The sequence below is a fragment of the Parambassis ranga genome, chromosome 21 (assembly GCF_900634625.1).
Source record: "Parambassis ranga chromosome 21, fParRan2.1, whole genome shotgun sequence".
NCBI lineage: Eukaryota > Metazoa > Chordata > Actinopteri > Ambassidae > Parambassis > Parambassis ranga.
In genome coordinates, this window is record NC_041041.1 from 7,532,984 (window position 1) to 7,550,477 (window position 17,494).

The window sequence follows — 17,494 nt, forward strand, 5'->3', positions numbered from 1 at the left end:
ATATAAATAAAATTGAATTGACTGCGCTTCCTTATATCAGGTTAGTGTCCTTGGAATATTCCTCATGGACAGCTCCAGAAAGACTGTACATAGACTGCACATGAATATTGTCTCTGTTTAAAAAATAATCATCAAATAATTATCAAAGTTAGTCTATCTTTCTTTACTATACTACACTTCAGTATGGTCATTTATTGCAGTGTGGCATACATTCACGCTCTCCAACTGACACATTGAGCACACATTGAGCACTGTGTGGTGGGGAGAAACAGAACACAATTTACACAAGTGACAAACATGAATATGCACACCTGGTGAGAGAGATAAAGAAAGATAAAGATGGAGAGAGAGGCGGGCAGACCTGGTGATTTCCCAGTAGATGGTGGATTCTGGTCAACCTTTAAGGTTGACATTTAATAAAAGGCATCAGAGCAAACAAAAGTACTGGGCTGAAAACACACACACACACAGAAAGAGAGAGGGGGGTATGATTGAGGCCTGGCTGTCTTTCAAGATGAATTAGCCTTAACTGGAGGAGAAAGCCAAAATGCTGGAGGGATACTGAATACTACAGCAGTCCTGTCAGCGTGAATGAGGTCTGGTGAATCTTGAATCTTGAATCTTGAATCTTGAATCTTGAAGGGAGGCATGGTGTCAGTAGAAGAAATCACTCCACCTGTATAAATGTAATATATAATAAAGTCTAATAAACTCTTGCATTTCAACAGGGGTCTCGCACGTTTTGTGCTCGGGGCCTAAGGATCTGTGTGTTCCCTCCTTCCACTCATTGACAGCTCTCCTCTTGGCATCTTATATTTTGTCGATAGCTGCAATGTAGGAGTTTGGGCACCATCTCTCTACTAGTGTTTGGAGGGGGCAGGGGATCATTCCTTTGATATCTCTGATGTCATCTGCCAGAAAGTAGTCCAGTATGAACTTCCCCAAAATGTTATCAGTCATCCAAGAAACAGCTAATAAGCAAGCCCAGGAACTGCAGTGGGAAGATACATAAGGATATGTTTTTTAAAATTGAAATAAGAGACTGACTCTGATGTCTGCCTGCTTGTAGAAGCTGCTCTGTGAAGCAAGGCAGCTGGACTTGTAGAGTTAAATGTTCAGGATCACTCTATATTCAGTGATAAAGACCCACATAACGAGATCACAGGTGGTCACAGTGGGCATGGGGAGAACAACACCATCTGCTGGTTGATGGTGGAATGATAAATATTTTAGAACACCACCCTAAATTTCTTTATATGTTTATATCTGAAAAGCTCCAAATAGTCCCCAACAGTCCTTTACATGGGTTACCTACCCTATTTCTGATGAGACACTCAAACACATTAGAATTCCATTAGAAAGACCAGAATTTCATCTTTATGACAACAGTGTTTTTCAACACTGTAGCTCATGGGTGTGTGTGTTTTTATGAAATGCTGGGCCTTACAAGGACATATAGTAGAAATAGATGGAAATATATTTTCCATTTAATCACAGGGGGTTGTAGGGAGGTCATACAGCCACACACACTATTGAGTCTCATTTTGACTTGTCTTGAGGAATTTTCACTCAAGAACACAAGTTGGATCAGCCTGTCATGTGATTTTCCACTTTGATTTTGAGTATGGTTCCAAATCCAGACCTCCATGGAATAATAATTTTGATTTACATTGATCATTTTTAATGTTATTTTGTTCTCAATGTATTCCACTATATAATGAATGAAGATTTTCAACTGGAATAATTCATTCATTGAGATCTAGGCTATTTTAGTGTTCCTTCCTTGTTTTATGCAGTGTATGTCCTACACATATTGTTTTCCCAATAATATTCAAAAATAATAATGAATGGAATTTTTACTACTGCTTATTTAAAAGAAAACTCAATGAGCACCTTCAGAACACATTAGAACACATATAAGTTGATGAAAATAACATAGCAATGACCATAGCATAGCATGAACATAGCAATGACATCGCTACGTTCAAATAGAGCAAAACCAATTACACTGCTTTTGTATTACTTTCCATCATGTGTCTGATTAATACATATATGGATTTCTAACCAGAATCTTTCACCAAACTGCAAACACAAAAAAACAAAGCCTGTTATTATTTAATGATGTCAATGAATGTGTAGTACATTCAAAGGTATCCACAACTCCAGCAAAACAAATGAATATCAACTGAACAGATTTCTTTGTTTTGTTTTTTTATTTAGTTTCATAGTAGACAAACCACAGCCTTCAGTATCTGAAGCATCAATTCTTTGCTAAACATACATTAAAAAAAACAAGAGATGCAGGGGAAGATGAAACAGGTAGCACCTCTATAAAGGCATAACATTTTCATACCTATCAGCACTTAATACAATTCAAGTTTTCACTCTTAGGATGATTGATTTCATGTGCATTTGCAAAATATAACACTGGCATTGATAGACCCTAGGGGGTCATTACCTTCTGCCATGTGCAAATAATTTATACCTGCCTCCTCTGAGTATTTATTATCTGAACAGTGCACAATAACAGTGCAAAATCGATCCTAATCATTCCCTGGTAAAAACAACACATAAATAACAATTGTAACGTTGGTGGATTTGAACTCATTTTGTATGATATGTACTATTTGGCCTGTGGAGTGTTTTTTTTTTCCTTTGTTTTTACGAGGACCGTTCTGGTCTAACGAGTAAGCCCCACATGCGCATCCATAGTTTTTGTTTTATGAAGTACAGTATTAAAAACAAACGAATGTTGAGCTTATGCAGAAACGAGCTAAAGTGAAATTGGTTGCTTGCTGTCAACACAGTTGAAACTCTTCCAGTAATGACATTTCAAATAACTCTTCTCCTTTGGCAGACCCTAAGATGCCAGGCCGAGCAGGAACCCTCCGATGAAGCCACTTGTGACAACAATGTTTTTCTTCACGAACTCTGTGGACTGGAAAAGATGAAAAGATGCTTTAGTCCAAGTAGTTAGAATCAATTACAGGCAAATACTAATACACAATTCAACGCATTAAAGCATTTTATTTCACATTTTATAGGACAAATGTTTTTTTTTTTTAGCCACTGTGCATATAATTGGGTAGTGCCCTCAGACATTAACCACATGCTCTACCATTTAAGCTATGAGTGTGCCCTGACTACACACACAATACCTTTGCTATGAACAGGTGCTGGAAAAGATTACGTCCAATCCACTAAAGTAGTCCAATAATTCCGTTTGTGCTAAATTTATTTCTCTGTAGTCATTTCATATGCAGGATAATGTCCTTGATCTGGACGATATCGAAAAATGTAAACACCTTCACCCTGTCAGATCACAAATACATTATCCTTTATTTCTTTGGTGCAAGAGCAGTGGAAATCTTACAAGCGTGTTTCTTCTTAAATTAGAGATGCATTGATCAACTGTCCTGACTAACAAGTTGAAATGCTTGTGTTAGCTTTTCATGTCACATTTTTGAATGTGGTAAACTAAACTAGTGACAAACTAAAAAAAAACAAAACTCTTACCTTCTCGAAAAATGTATTTAGCTCAGGGGCTGCTTGATTTGTTCCCTTCTTTAACTGCTTCTTCGCTTTGTTGACATCCTTCTCTACTCTCTTCCAGTCCACTTGGATGTAGCCACTGTTGTTAGCTATCTGGACAAAGAGATTAACCAAAATGCTTTTAATCTGTTCAAAGGTTGTACAAGTTTATCAATAGAGAATAAATGAATACCTGCAGCAGTAAAAGACCACCCCCCACAGATGTAGCAGCAATTTTTCCAACCTTCTGGAACAGATAACCTGCACACCTGATCAATAAACAGAGCAAGGTGATTCATTTGTTACAAAAATGAACTTCAATTCTGAAATATATGAAGTGATATTGTGATATGTGATATTTCTTGTAAGCTTGAGAAAAGCCTCTCCTGCTGCTGCCACTATTTCCTCCTTCCCTGAGTGATAACCCTCTGAGATTCAGATAGAGCAAAGATCCTCCATTTTCTCAGAGTGCTGACTCAAAATATCCCCAAGACAAAAATACATGATATTGACTTCTAACTTCCTGCATAATCACTCAGAGTTGAACTCTATCTACATGTAACAAGAGCCACCTCAGGTCAATAACTTATCAATCACCCTTGTATGCAGTGTAATTCTAAACAGTGTACTGCATCAACACAACGCAAGCTTTCCATTCAAAGAGGAGGAAGTACAGGAGGGTTGAGGATGAGAGAAAGATCTAAACAAAATCTTTGAATACCTGGACTGTGCCCGGGTCCCTTCAAAAGTTTAGTGTACATGTACGAGTTAACAGGCACCTGAAGGCAGCATAATGCGCTGTCAAACCAAATACTTACCATCCGCTCACTCCTCCTATGGCAATCTGTGTGGCCACAGAGTATTTCTCTGCTACTGGACCGGAGTTTTTTCCGAAAAGGCGGTTCCACCATCGCTGACGTTTGGCATACTCTGTCAGATCTACGACCTTGTCGTAAAGCTCCTCTTCCAGTTCTTTACCCAGGTGGAAACATGTAAACAGTTAGCATACAGCAGCAGGGAGTGGATAACCTTCAGTTAAGTTGCTACAGAAACAACAGCCTGCTTCTACTATACTCTAATATGCAAAAGTCTCACCACTGTTTTAAACATAACAAACTGCCCCTTACTTTAATGGCTGGGAAATAAAGTACACCAGTTCAAATGGTGCTTCAATAAGACAGAGGCGGCTAACGCTAGCATACCTATTGGCTACAATCCTAACTTAATAAAGTTCTTAGGCCTTGACTGTAAGTTAGCATGATCAGACAACTAAAGCTAACAGTTGAAAAGTTAACGCTAGCTATAAACGCCTGAACACAAACGCGTTTCAATTGGAGCGGAAACTGGGCTTCAGGGACTCACAGGTGTACGATAAAAGTTACCACCGACATCTTTGTTTACGAGTAAAATACCTCCGCGAGCCGGATCTGATAGAGACGTAATTAGTTTATAACAGCTCCGCTGCTTACCCTTGTCGCGGTGCGCCATTTTGGAGTACCCTGGTCTGGTCTGTCCTCGGCTGCCTGCACGTCCGGAGTTCCGGCGTCATGTTGACAATCAAAGTAAAAGAGAAACTGAGACAGGGACTGGTTCATAGAAAGTAATATATCTATAATAAAAATAATAATCATAATAATGATGATAATAGTGGCTGGTTAAAAATACATTTACCTTTTTCCCCACGTTGAAATGTATACTATACTATGAGTTCCTTTTAATATAAGCAACTATGTTACTGGTACAATTTGATTTTTGTATTTTATTTTATTTTATTTTATTTTAGCCTATTTTCCTTTCTACATCTACATCCTACAATACAATATATTGTGGTGTGATGTATGCTTATTTACTGCCTTAGATAGATAGATAGATAGATAGTAATAGAAAGTTTAGTAGGAATACAGGCGTTTTAATGTTACATTTTTATTTTTTACTCTAACTGGTTTCCTGAAATTATTTAATTTATCAGAAGTAAATGTAAAACTACATGTGAAACGTTGCAACAAATAGCCTTGACGGATATGACAGCTTTTTTCACCAATAGCTTGCCTAAAAATACAGTTACGTAATCATAATATGGCGTGAAGAGCCAGTAGTGCGTCAGGAGGCGGGTCTTTAATCGGATGTGTGCGTGCGCGTGTTCGTCCGCGCGCTCGACACATCAACTAGAGACGTTCACGTGACAGCGGATGACGGCCGCCGATTGGTTGAAACGAACAGAGGGCGTGCCAACGGTGGCGGCGTGCGTTTGCCTATGTGACACAATTACAACAACTTTGAGCCGATGGTTGGGGAAGTTTGCGATATTATCAAATAACACCCACTCCAAAAACCCAACATTACACCAACTTCATGCACAAACTGGCACCGGAATACACGCTGTGTTTTGATGTACAATGAGGAGTGTGCAAGGTAACTTGAACGGATCATTTCCTTGAGGATTTGGCAAGAATTACGCTACGCCCCGTTTTAATCCTGGCGTATAGGTGTGCAACACTTTTCGTGGTTACTGCATTGTCCTGGAGTTGCTCGGCCCCGTTGATCTTCCCGTTTCTTTCCCATGAAATCGTGCGGAGTGTCGCTCACCGCCGCTGCCTCTGCTGCTACCCGGAGTCTCGGCGTTGCTGGTAATGACGAGGAGAAAATGGCGTCGGGAAAAGCGACTGAAATCGAAGAGGACTTTCCGAAGCTAACAGCGCAAGAGAAAGAGAGTCTGGTCGGAATTGACAGGTTAGATACTCTATTGTGTGAACAGTCTCACCCCCTCTTTCTCTGCAATTTGTATTTCTCTTTGCGCAGTTTGAGACAACAAATACGAATGCCCCCAAGTAACACGGAACCGCCTGTGTGTTGTCTGTCCTCTACTTGCAGTACACTGTTTGGATTTCATAGGCTTCAAGAAGATGGCGCCAGAACGAAGGCCTTGCTGTTAAAGGTATGCCACAGAATAGGATCACAGTTCGCCTCTCCCCGTTATCTCCTCTGATTAGTGCATATCCCACCTGAAACGATTGGTACAGACCTCCCAACGCCACTCGTGCTATATGGCTAGCTGCGATGTACACAAGCCTCAATTTCCCCCCAACTTTGAAGCTGAATCAGCGACTGACTCTACAACCAGCGCTCATTTATAGATTCATTTTACACAACGGGCAACACGTACACATTCATTCAAGCTTTTAACGAAACGACTCACTAATGATCTGTAGTAGCAAACAAGTGCAAACTAGCATGGTGTGCTACGGCAATTTTGCCGAGCGATACGTATCTCCACCCTGCTAAAATCAGTGGTGTCATCGGTTATTGAGAATGGGTACGACGCTACATGATGACATTATAAAGACTCTTGAAAACATACTTACTCACAGACTGAATGTTATCAGCAACACAAACATATGAGCGTAATATCACAGCGACAGTTACTTTTCATGAGAGTGTGGGGCTCATTGAGCTTATGTTAACAAATGTAACACCTAGCTTGCTTACATTGGACTATCGTGGTGTCACAGGGAGTCAAAGAATGAGGCAGATGTTTTATGTCGTTTTGTTTGTCGAGGGGAGACTGATTTAGTTTCACTGAAATATTAGTGTCGCACTAAACCATCAGTCCCATCCTGTATAACGGCAGCTGGAGTTTGGAGTTGTGCGTCAGCTCACTCTGGTAGCATGTAGCGGCTAACTAACTGTCCAGCGGATTTCTCCCTTCTTCGCTCCCACGTTCAGCCTTTACGACACACAAATTCAGTTACACTATGAACACATGCATTCTGTTTCTTTATGGTTACAAAATATGGGCTGGTTGAGTTGCTGCAAGATGGGCGGGGATATGAAATAAAAGCCTTGCAGAAGATTTGCTTGTTAGTTAGCTAGCAGTAGCAGCGGCTAAGCTAACCACAATTCACATAAAAGATATCACGACGAAGGCGTCCAGTGTTTATAACAAAGATGACCGATTAAAGCGGAAGCCAGGGACACCAACTGAAGTAACCGTGAGGTGCTTAGGACACGCATATCGTCCACGTTCACACAGTCCATGTTGCTACCTGTACTTGATCTGTCTTCAACATGTGGCTTCTGGGTTTCTTGTTGAAGGGGGTGATTGGGAACATGGTTTTGTTAGGTGAGGGTGTACTTTCATTCGATCAGGCCCAGCCTCACAGTCAGTCTATGCCATTTTTGTTGCTCTCTTTCATACTGTGCTGGATTAACTGTACAGCCAGACAGGCCCGTCTACACAATAACATTAAACTTTAAAGGTCTGGCTGTGAGATAATATCACATGTATAAGGCTGTATCACATAAAATGCCTTTGTATCTCTGTGGACTTGGTATTCATTGTCACAGAACCGGCTTCATGTCCTTTCTGGACCTCTGTTAGAGTGTTCATTTAGCTGAGATTTCTGCTCACTCACACAGCAAGGTACTAAAATTGATGAAATGCTAATCCTGCCCATTGATTTTTAAACACTTAACCTTTTCTAGTCTCTTTACTTGGATTTGCAGTGATCAATAATCGATACATTTTTACTTCCCAACTTACTAAAGAAGTATTTTGAGAGATTTGTCTATATGATTTATGATGTGACTTTATAATCTTGCCTGTATGTTGCTTTATACAGTTTTGTTGATATTATGGATAGGTCCAAATAAGCATAGTATTGAAATCTGCTCAAAAAATAGTTATAGTTACACATATATCAGTCCTATTCCTGTATGCTTTACAGAGGCATGAGAGGGCAAGTCCAGTTAATGGGCAAACATTTTTACCTAGATGGTGTACATCATGCATACATCATGTATGACATTAAAACACTAATAGGATATCTATCCTTAATGATGAATGCAAGCTCAAGAGCTGTTTTATTTCAGTTCTGTGCTTTAGAGCGTCAGTCCTAATGCATAGGATTGCATTGCTGAATATTTCGTAAGTCTAGTATTCAAAAAGAAAGAAGTGATAGGGCTAGTTGCTCTTTTTAACACAAAGTTATCCTGCTTTATTTTTTTAAGTATTGTGACATTATGACATGATGCAGAGTTATGCTATACTCAATTGTCATTCCCTTTTGGTGGCTGTATGAGTTATCAAGAGTAATTTGGTTAGTCGTTGATAAAATACTCGCTTTCAGGGTCCATATTTGGGCATAGAGCTGGTACTATGCAAAACAGCCTTGGACGGATTATAAAAACACACCACTGCGAGTCAGCTGTGTCAGATCGTTGCCTTTAACAAAACTAAATGAATGTCCAAACACTTGGGGACAAGTCTATGAATTGCTATTGGATCGTGTAGCTATGAAACATTTAACTTGATACGCTCTCCTTGTCCTCTTTAACTCTTCACTTCTCTTTCAATCAGGCTATTAGCTGCTACGATGCCCTCATCCTGAAAGCAGAGGGGAAAGTGGACCCTGACATTTTCTGCCAGCTCGGCCACTTCAACCTCTTGCTGGAGGACTATTCAAAAGGTGACTGATCTCAGTGTTTAAAAAGTCTGCCTGTTGTCTTTCTTTTTCTGTATTTAAGGATCAAATGATTCTTGATTATATGCTAGATTTCATAAAGGTGCATTGAAGTGCAGCTAAATTAAATATATCTTTAACATTTGACTAACTCTTTTCTGTGTGATTCTCTTTTTGTGTACTTCCATCTTTGATTCATCTCAGCATTATCTGCATACCAGAGGTACTACAGTTTACAGTCGGACTACTGGAAGGTGAGTTTGCATGAGACAAAGGGCGTCTTCAGTTTGACTTTATAAGACAATCTCTGTGTAAAAGTGGTTAGACTTGCATATGACTTCTCATCACTGTCCTCTGAAATGGGACACAGATGTACTTTGATATTCTTGCACGTCATCATAGACCAAACAAGTCTGGTTTAAAAATTGGGATTGAGTTGGATTTGTGTGTCCATAAAGAAAAAAAAGTTAGATTTGAGTCACAGCACTTGGGAAAAGAAAGTCTAATTTGAGTCGCTTCATCCTGGTAATTTGAGCTAAGCCTATGAGAAAGCTCTCAGAGTGATTTAAAACAGTAAAACAAACACTTCAGACCTCTACCAAGCGGAATAGCGTGGCCGGGTAATAATTCTCTGTAGGTTTATTACCACAAATAACCCACTTCACATCGTCATTGGTACACTGTTATCACTATTGATAATATATAGTTGCTGTAAAGCCAAAATGGCTCTCATCACTGTCTCACTGAACTCTGCTGAAAAGTAATAGTGGGATTTATTGTCGAGATCATGTTTTTTTTTTTAAGTCGGTAACACTATAAATATGCAGGAGTCATGTATATGTGTGTTGCACAGGAGGTACTATATTCCTTATTCCTGTGCAAGACAAGCTGGCTCAAATATTGCGTGCTATAGAAATTCTTTCTGTCTCTAATTTAAACCACATATACAGCCATGGTTCGAGCACTGAGATTAGTCAGCGTCTGTGTACTGCTGAAGTAATAATGCAGTAACATTCACCTCAGTTTAGATGGCCTTCTGTCCCTGCTTATGGCCTGGAGTCAAATTGTTTAATCATCTGTGATATGGTGGCGTCCAGCTTGTCTTCTCTCCCAGTGGATGAAAGGCCCACTTGGTCTGATGTTTCACTGTTTGGAGTGCCCATTAAACAGAGGTGGTGAAAGTTCGATTGTGATCAGACCTGACAGCTCTGGGCTCCTCGGGATTACAGATCTCTACAGTAAAACAATGGTGTGAGGTCTGACCCTTTGCAAGATAATGGGTAGACTGGATAGCAGCAATGATGTAAATGGCTGAATTTGAGGATATTATATCTGTGTAACCTTAAGCCTTAATGCAATTGAACTGTTGGGTTAAATGAAGATCACCCATTATGTTCATCATGAACATGTTTTGCAGTAGAAATAAACCTGTTTTCAGCTGGTTTAAAACAGTCTTGGTCTCAAAAGATGACTTATTTTTGTATAATTTACCTGTTTTAATTATACTTGCTAGCTTTCAGCATGTTGCCATGTTGTGTATGGTGAACAGTTTACTGAAGAACATCTGTTTCTACATGTATATAACCAATTTCCAACACTTGTTGTTGCTTTTCAGAATGCTGCCTTTTTATATGGCCTTGGCATGGTTTACTTCCATTATAACGCATTTCAGTGGTAAGTGCATTTTTATAGCCTTAACTGCTTTTAGTCAGTTTTTCCTTGGGAACAAATTGAAGTTTAATAAAGCTTCATTGCTTTTTTAAAAATAAAACACTCAGACATGGTGTGTGTACATTTGCCTTTTACCTTATCTAGGACCAGAATGTGCTGTCATTAAGGTAGCTTATCACAAAGACTGTAAATCGGTAGGAACAGCTACAAACTTCTGTTTGTGAAGATGTCAAGATAATGTGCTTTAAAAACACTGAGGAAATGCATGTTAAATCCAGTTCTAAGCGAGACTACCTGGGTGTCCCTGAGTGTACTACTGAGTGTAGTATCTGTGTAGTAATCTACCCTAAAAGCTGCAGCTTTGACATCCATTTTGTGAGAATGTGGGTGATAAGTTTTGTAATCATCTTGTTTTATGGAGATAGATCTCATGGTAACCACTGCAATTAACTCAAGTGTCCTCCAGTGAACCCTCTTGTGAATGTGGTAATAGAAGTTTTAGGCTTTTCAATGTCTCAAGCTATGGCAGCTGGCCTGGCAAATTTAACCTTCAGGCCCAATTACTTTGTTGCCTTCATCAACTTATAAGCACTTTATTTTTGTCTTTAATTCAAGTCATTTAAGTTGTAAAACCATGCTGTGGTTTTTAATATCCTCTTGTCTGCATGTGGATTTCTACTATAATGTCAAATCCCCAACAGGATCAGGAATTGTGGTATGTCACCAGCTTTGACAAGCCATTTAGAATTTCTCAAGTAACAGCCAGTATTTTTAGTATTAGGATGTGTTAGGTGTCCTGGGATGTCTTCGCAGAAGAGGCCCAAGTGGGCAGTCACCCACTGGGGCTCAGTTTCTCAGGGGAATTGTGCTGCTTTTAATCATGTGGTCCGTGAACTCCATCTTGCTTTGTGACAGTTTTTGTGTACCAGCATTCGTACAAAAGGTTCTATCCTGGCATAGATAGTTCACAGATCACTCTCAGAGCCACAAAATTAAATATAGTATGCTTAAAATATTGTTCAGTTAAATAGTGCCATCAGGGCTTTGGGTTTTATTCATTTAAATATTCAAGTCCCACTCTGGTCCTATTTTTATCAATTACATAATTGATATTACAGCGAATAATTAAACTACTTCAGATTATAATTGGGTTGTTACAGTTATTTGTGATTCAGAGCCCTCTGCACACCTTTGCAATCATTTAGCTTTTATTTTTTTTAGCTCAGTTGTTTGTGCCAGTTCATCATAAATTGCTTGTGCACTGAGCCTGTTTCGCCTGCTGTTTCCTCTGCAGTATTGTTGCTGTGCCAATTTTGTATATTTTACATATTTTGCCCCAATTGGACATTTATAACCTTAGAGATATTTTGAGTGCTGTAATGATTTTTAGTTGTAGTGAGGTCGGTGCACAGTTCCGATGCAGGAATTTCATGCTTGAGTCGACACTCACCAGTCAGTCTCTTACAGCTGTCAAGAAAAGAGAACTTTTCTATATAATCTGAAACTATTTTGTGTGCCAGGCATTTTTATTTCTGTTCAAAAAGTTGGCGATGATAACTTAGCCGTAGAAATTGATTCTGTTTTGGAGCTAGCCCCTAGAGGCAGCAGTTTTTGACACCTCCACAAAGGCGTTATTTCTCCACTCTGAAAGTTGCCTGTTGGCTTAGCTAATGCTTTTAGCTAATGGTGTGGCTTAGATAACCCAGCTTGGACCTTCAAGTGCCTATGCAGATAAACAACACCTACTAGTTAACATGTATTGGAAGCTTGAGACCCCCTTGTGTCCAGGTCAACAGTTTCTTCACTCTTTAACTTTGCTATCTGTGTGCCAGGGCAGGGACATCACCACAGACACCCGGGGCCGTATTCACAAAGATTCTTAGAATCCACTCTTATCTTAAGCTAAAAAAATCTTAGTAAGGACTCCTAGCTTAAAAGTGATTTAAGAACATTGTCAGAGTAACTAAGAGAAAGGAGCAGACTAAGTTTATTCCTTTGTAGCCATGTGGATTAGATTATTAAATTCTAACAACATTCTTAAAACTAGAAAAGTTTGATTGCTGCAGCTGAAGCATTGCTTTGAATGCTGATGTGAAGGATTGCTCTGAATTGCTGGAGAATCTGCAATCTGAATTTAATTTGCTGAAACACGGTTAAGAATTTGAAAAGATGAAGCTCTTATTTTGAAAAGTAGGAAACCTTTGAATATTGGGAAGATATGAAAAAGAAACATCTGAAGACAAGAACAGTATGAAGTCATTAACCTTAAAGAATATACCATATGAAAGGTCTGAGTCTGGAATAATACCACAAGCTTATAAGAAGCTCAGGCTGTGTGATTTGAATGTGGAAAAGTGGTATACAGCTGAAGGATGATCAATATGACAGATACAATGCATAAAATCTGATAAACACAAATATATGGCTGCTTTGTATGCTTCTAGTGGGTCAGCATGTCACTATGGTAACAGCCCTGCCTGCCTGCCTGTATCCATGGCAACCTGAATGTTTATCAACTGCCCCTAACTGCAGCTCTCTCTGTCCATCTCCTAATGCGTTTCCAATGTAAAAACACCCTCTAAACAACTTCTGTTTTTGTCCAAACTAGGGATGTCCCGATCCGATCACATGATCGGAAATCGGGCCCGATTACGTGATTTCAGACTCGATCGGAATCGGACATTACCTCCCGATCAGGACTCGGATATATACTTATTAGGGCTCTCAAAGTTAACGCCTTCTGTGCAGGGTGGCTCTGTGTCCTGTAGTGCAGGGGTATGACAGCTGCTTTTGGTGCGACATGTCCTGGGTTCGAGACCTCGATGTGCTGCGTGTGTGAAATCTCCCAGTGTGGCAGCACACACACACACAGGCCTGTCGCGATAAACAATAAATCAATTAATTGCACGATAAATTAAATGGGCTCGATACGTTTTTCGGCCGCGATAAATTACATTTGTACGCTTGTTTGTTTTCCTCTCTTTCTCTCTCTCTCCCTCTCGCTGCCAAAGAGGCTGGATGACAAAAGGCGTCACTCCGGTGCGTCGGACTTTATATGGCCTGCGTCTTAAAATGTGTCAAATCAACAGGTAGTTCTTATTTTTTCATTGTGTAACGTTTACATGATGTTCTGAGCAGACCACGGTCAGCTCGCTGTCTTCGTCGCCACGGTGCGTCACAGTGCTGCAGGGCTTGGACGCTGGTTACAGCAACACAGAGAGCTGTGAAGCTGCACAACACCGGTTCAACACTTCGACACAATTCACCACGACACTAAACATGCTTATGTACACAACGTGCTCTCAGAGAGAGTCCGTGTTGTATGAGTGAAGTCCTCTGCCTTCTTACTGGCGGCACTCGCTGCAGCGCCACCCAGTCTAGTTCTCTTGCCCAGTCCTCTTGTGCCATCTCTGCTATTTTATGTGTTTTTATGTGTTTTCATGTCTGTACATGGTGGCGTTTTTAAAATTCGCTGATGCGCATACACACACGCAAACGCGTGCGCACACGAACACATGTGCATATAGGTGAGCCCACTCCCAGCAGCAGGTAGAGTGCGTGTTGTTTGGCTCTCTGTTGCTCATGACGTGCTAGTTGGTTTGACTTAACTCCATTGACTGTGCTCAGATAAGCCATGGTAATAGGCCTACCATTACTCATAATATAATAACAATAATAATAATAATAGTGTTGATAATTGGGGGCCTTTCCAGTGTTAAATGTTCTTTAGAAATTAAAGTTTATTGATCTTTGAAAGGGTGTACTTGCATTATATGTCATTATCATTATGTTAGTTGAACATTGATTTGACAATATTATCGCTTATCGCAATAATTTCTCTTGGCAATTAATCGCCCAGCAAAATCTGTTATCATGACAGGCCTACACACACAAACATACACGGGTTTTGCCGCAATGAGTGCCTTTATAGAAAGTATCGGATCGGGACTCGGTATCGGCAGATACTCAAAATCAAATGACTCAGACTCTGACTCGAGGGCAAAAAAACCTGATCGGGACATCCCTAGTCCAAACCTAAGTCTTCAGACAAAAATTATATGGACACCATCAGAATCACAAGATGTTTCTCTACAAGACAATAGCTTCCTCCCAGTGTTTTCTTTAAGTTGAGTCTAACATCAATTTAACGTCACCAAGAGCTCCACCATCTCTACAGTCCCTGGGTTTACACTTGTCTGGTCTCTCTATCACGCAGAATGGAGTTCGCCCCAATGCGCGCAGACACAGACACACTTACACACACACACACACAGCATGTGCAGAAAATGCGCACAACTCTCTCTCCCTTTCTCTCTTTGAATAAACGCGATGAATTTGCACTTATCACTCCCTACTGTTGGTACTCACCATTAAACTGACTGTATGAAGAAATATGTTGCTAAGATGTTAACCTCCTCTGCAGCTGTGTTTCTCGTTCTTCCACTCTGATCCTTCTGTTCTCCACGTTTAGTCCAGTAATCACACTTGAGATAATTTTCCTTTAGGACGCCTATTGCTTTGCACTTCAGGCAGGTTCATTTCCACAGAACTGCCCAAAACACCTTTATTGCTCAGAGTCGTACAACAATTAAATCTCTGAGCTGCGCTCTCGCACCAACAATGGCCTGAGTAGGAGCACCTACCTTTGATCTTTGAAAATAACTTCCTGTGTCAGCCTGTCACCATGGTAACAGCCCTGCCTGCCTGTATCCATGGCAACCTGAATGTTTATCAACTGCCCCTAACTGCAGCTCTCTCTGTCCATCTCCTAATGCGTTTAAAATGTAAAAACCCCCTCTAAACAACTTCTGTTTTTGGCCAAACTGAAGCCTTCAGACAAAAAATATGGACACCAACGTCATAATTCTAAGAATTTTCTTAGAATTTCACCACAAAGGGAAACTCCTAGCGCTTAGAATCTTTGTTAAATAAGGCCCCAGATTTATAGCAGAGTTTGAGGGTCCTGTCACAGATTTGGCTAATTACCAATCACCTCCAATCACCTATCGTGGGTCCACTTGAAGCTAGAATATACTCTTCAATGTAGCTGAAGCAGCCACATATAAGTCAAATTTATACCTTGGCAGAGACTATAGCGACATTAATTACAACAGTTGTGACCATTTTCATGTCTCCAAATAGGGCAATGGTCTTTGTTTCAACTGTGCAACCTTTAATGAGAGCTGAGCTCTCAAATATGAATTCATTAATTACCATATCTGACACACAAGCTTTGTTAGATATTTTAACCTTTTAACCTTTAAGCTGTGACCATTTCTAAGTCTCCAATCATTTTTATGCACTTAATATCCTTTTCCCTTAACACAGACACCTTTTTTAAACATAGTAAACTACGTAAACGGTAGCAACTGATCAGTTCTATCTCATTAATCTCAATACAAACAGTGCCATATTGAATTAAACCTCCTGAATGTTTATAAAAATATTAATCAGAAGGTTGTGTTTTATGGGTGTGAATACAAGGTCTGGCACCGTCTGGTGAGTGGCGACCCATGCATTTTTGTTTTATTAAGTAAGAAACCTTGTAACTCTACTAACAGAGTTAGGTTTACTATTATTATTTATTGTGGTGATTCTTCTTTTGGTTTCTTGCTGTCTAAAATGAGCAGAGGTCTGTGTTAACAGGACACTTCCAGTTTAACAGTGGACGAATCAATAAAATATGCAATGTTGCCAAGTTATGTTTAAAATAAAGAAGGGGGTGATTCTGTTTAATTTAGGCAATTTTTTCTTTTTTTATTTAATCAGCATAGCAAGAAATAGGCAATGTGTTTTAACTGCTGTGGTTAGGTCATTTGATTAGATAATCTGTGGTTCCATTAAGAACATGCCTGCTCTGTTTTACTCTGAAGTGCATGTCATCTGATCAGGTCCACTAATCTGCCATTTGTTTTGAGCCAGTCAATCAGTTTAGAGATAATATTAGCTGTTTATGACCAGTGCCGGGTTAATAAGGAGCAGCCTTAATTTATAAGCGATTTATTCAATGCCATCAAATGCCTTTTATTATGCTAATTTCGAAGCAGTGAAGAGTCTGTGTTCCATGCACACATGGACCCTAAAGGATGGATCATGTCAACATGTGCCCAAGGCCCAAAAGAATGCTGACCTGTCAAATATTGAACATTTTGCTTTTCCAGAGACTGGACCCATGCAGCCTTGTCAAAAATCATTTGTTTGCTCCATTTTGATTACAAAATCCATAATAAGAAAAAATAATGTAAATGTGATGTTTACATGTAGAGCATGTAGTTGCAAGATGCCCAGCATGCTCAGCAAATGGCATCTATATAATCAGCTGAATCACATTGTCGAAAACTTGGTATCAGATGACCTTTTGAAAAGGCTTCATTAGGCCTGTGTTCATCTTTTGGCTGGAGTCTACCGTACGCTATGTGTCGCAGCCTGTTTTTGCTGAAGAGCTACAGTTTGGGTTCTGCCAGTGAGGGTGAACAGAAAGGGAAGGGAGAGAGGGAGGGACCAGATAAACCAGAGGGTGGGAGATGGGGAGGAGGCAACGGGGGCAATGAGTTCAGTCCACTGTGTGTGTGTTGCACACAGTCAGCAGTGAGCTCAGTGCTCTGCTGTTTCATGCAGGAGAAGGGCTCATGCTGACATGCAATTGCCATTGTTGTCATAGCTACGCAGTGAGTGGGTTTAGTTGGGAAGTTGTTTTTATTATTACGTAGTGGTCTTTTTGCTGTATTATAGAATGTTAATAGAGGAACAGAAAGCAAATTGCCAATATGACAGCAGCCTTTCAGTATTTAGACCCAGCCTACTTGTCTCTACACTTAGCACTTACACTTAAA

The 17,494-nt window shown here is 40.0% G+C and overlaps 2 protein-coding genes across 2 annotated transcripts in view; one reads left to right on the forward strand and one right to left on the reverse strand.

Annotated features, from left to right (window-relative positions):
- Positions 1-2,553: 2,553 nt before the first annotated feature.
- fundc1 (FUN14 domain containing 1) lies at positions 2,554-6,311 on the reverse strand. Its single transcript, XM_028433730.1, has 6 exons — positions 6,293-6,311; positions 5,001-5,054; positions 4,350-4,503; positions 3,725-3,800; positions 3,517-3,645; positions 2,554-2,938 (listed from the first exon to the last, which is right to left on the reverse strand). The coding sequence occupies exons 2-6, from the start codon at positions 5,017-5,019 to the stop codon at positions 2,861-2,863; spliced, it is 456 nt and encodes a 151-aa protein (XP_028289531.1). The 5' UTR covers positions 5,020-5,054; positions 6,293-6,311; the 3' UTR covers positions 2,554-2,860.
- kdm6a (lysine (K)-specific demethylase 6A) overlaps positions 5,509-17,494 on the forward strand; it is a 32,971-nt gene continuing 20,985 nt past the window's right edge. The window contains exons 1-5 of the mRNA XM_028433729.1: positions 5,509-6,261; positions 6,403-6,466; positions 8,888-8,996; positions 9,195-9,244; positions 10,606-10,664. Coding sequence (XP_028289530.1) covers positions 6,092-6,261; positions 6,403-6,466; positions 8,888-8,996; positions 9,195-9,244; positions 10,606-10,664 — 452 coding nt within the window. The 5' untranslated portion in view covers positions 5,509-6,091. The remainder of the gene's footprint in view (positions 6,262-6,402; positions 6,467-8,887; positions 8,997-9,194; positions 9,245-10,605; positions 10,665-17,494) is intronic.

Excerpts from the sequence above, each read along its gene's own strand:
- fundc1 (XM_028433730.1), bottom strand. Across the intron at positions 3,801-4,349 it reads ATAGGAGGAGTGAGCGGATG|GTGTGCAGGTTATCTGTTCC; the intron begins GTAAGTATTTGG and ends TTTATTGATCAG. Across the intron at positions 3,646-3,724 it reads GTGGTCTTTTACTGCTGCAG|ATAGCTAACAACAGTGGCTA; the intron begins GTATTCATTTAT and ends CTCTTTGTCCAG.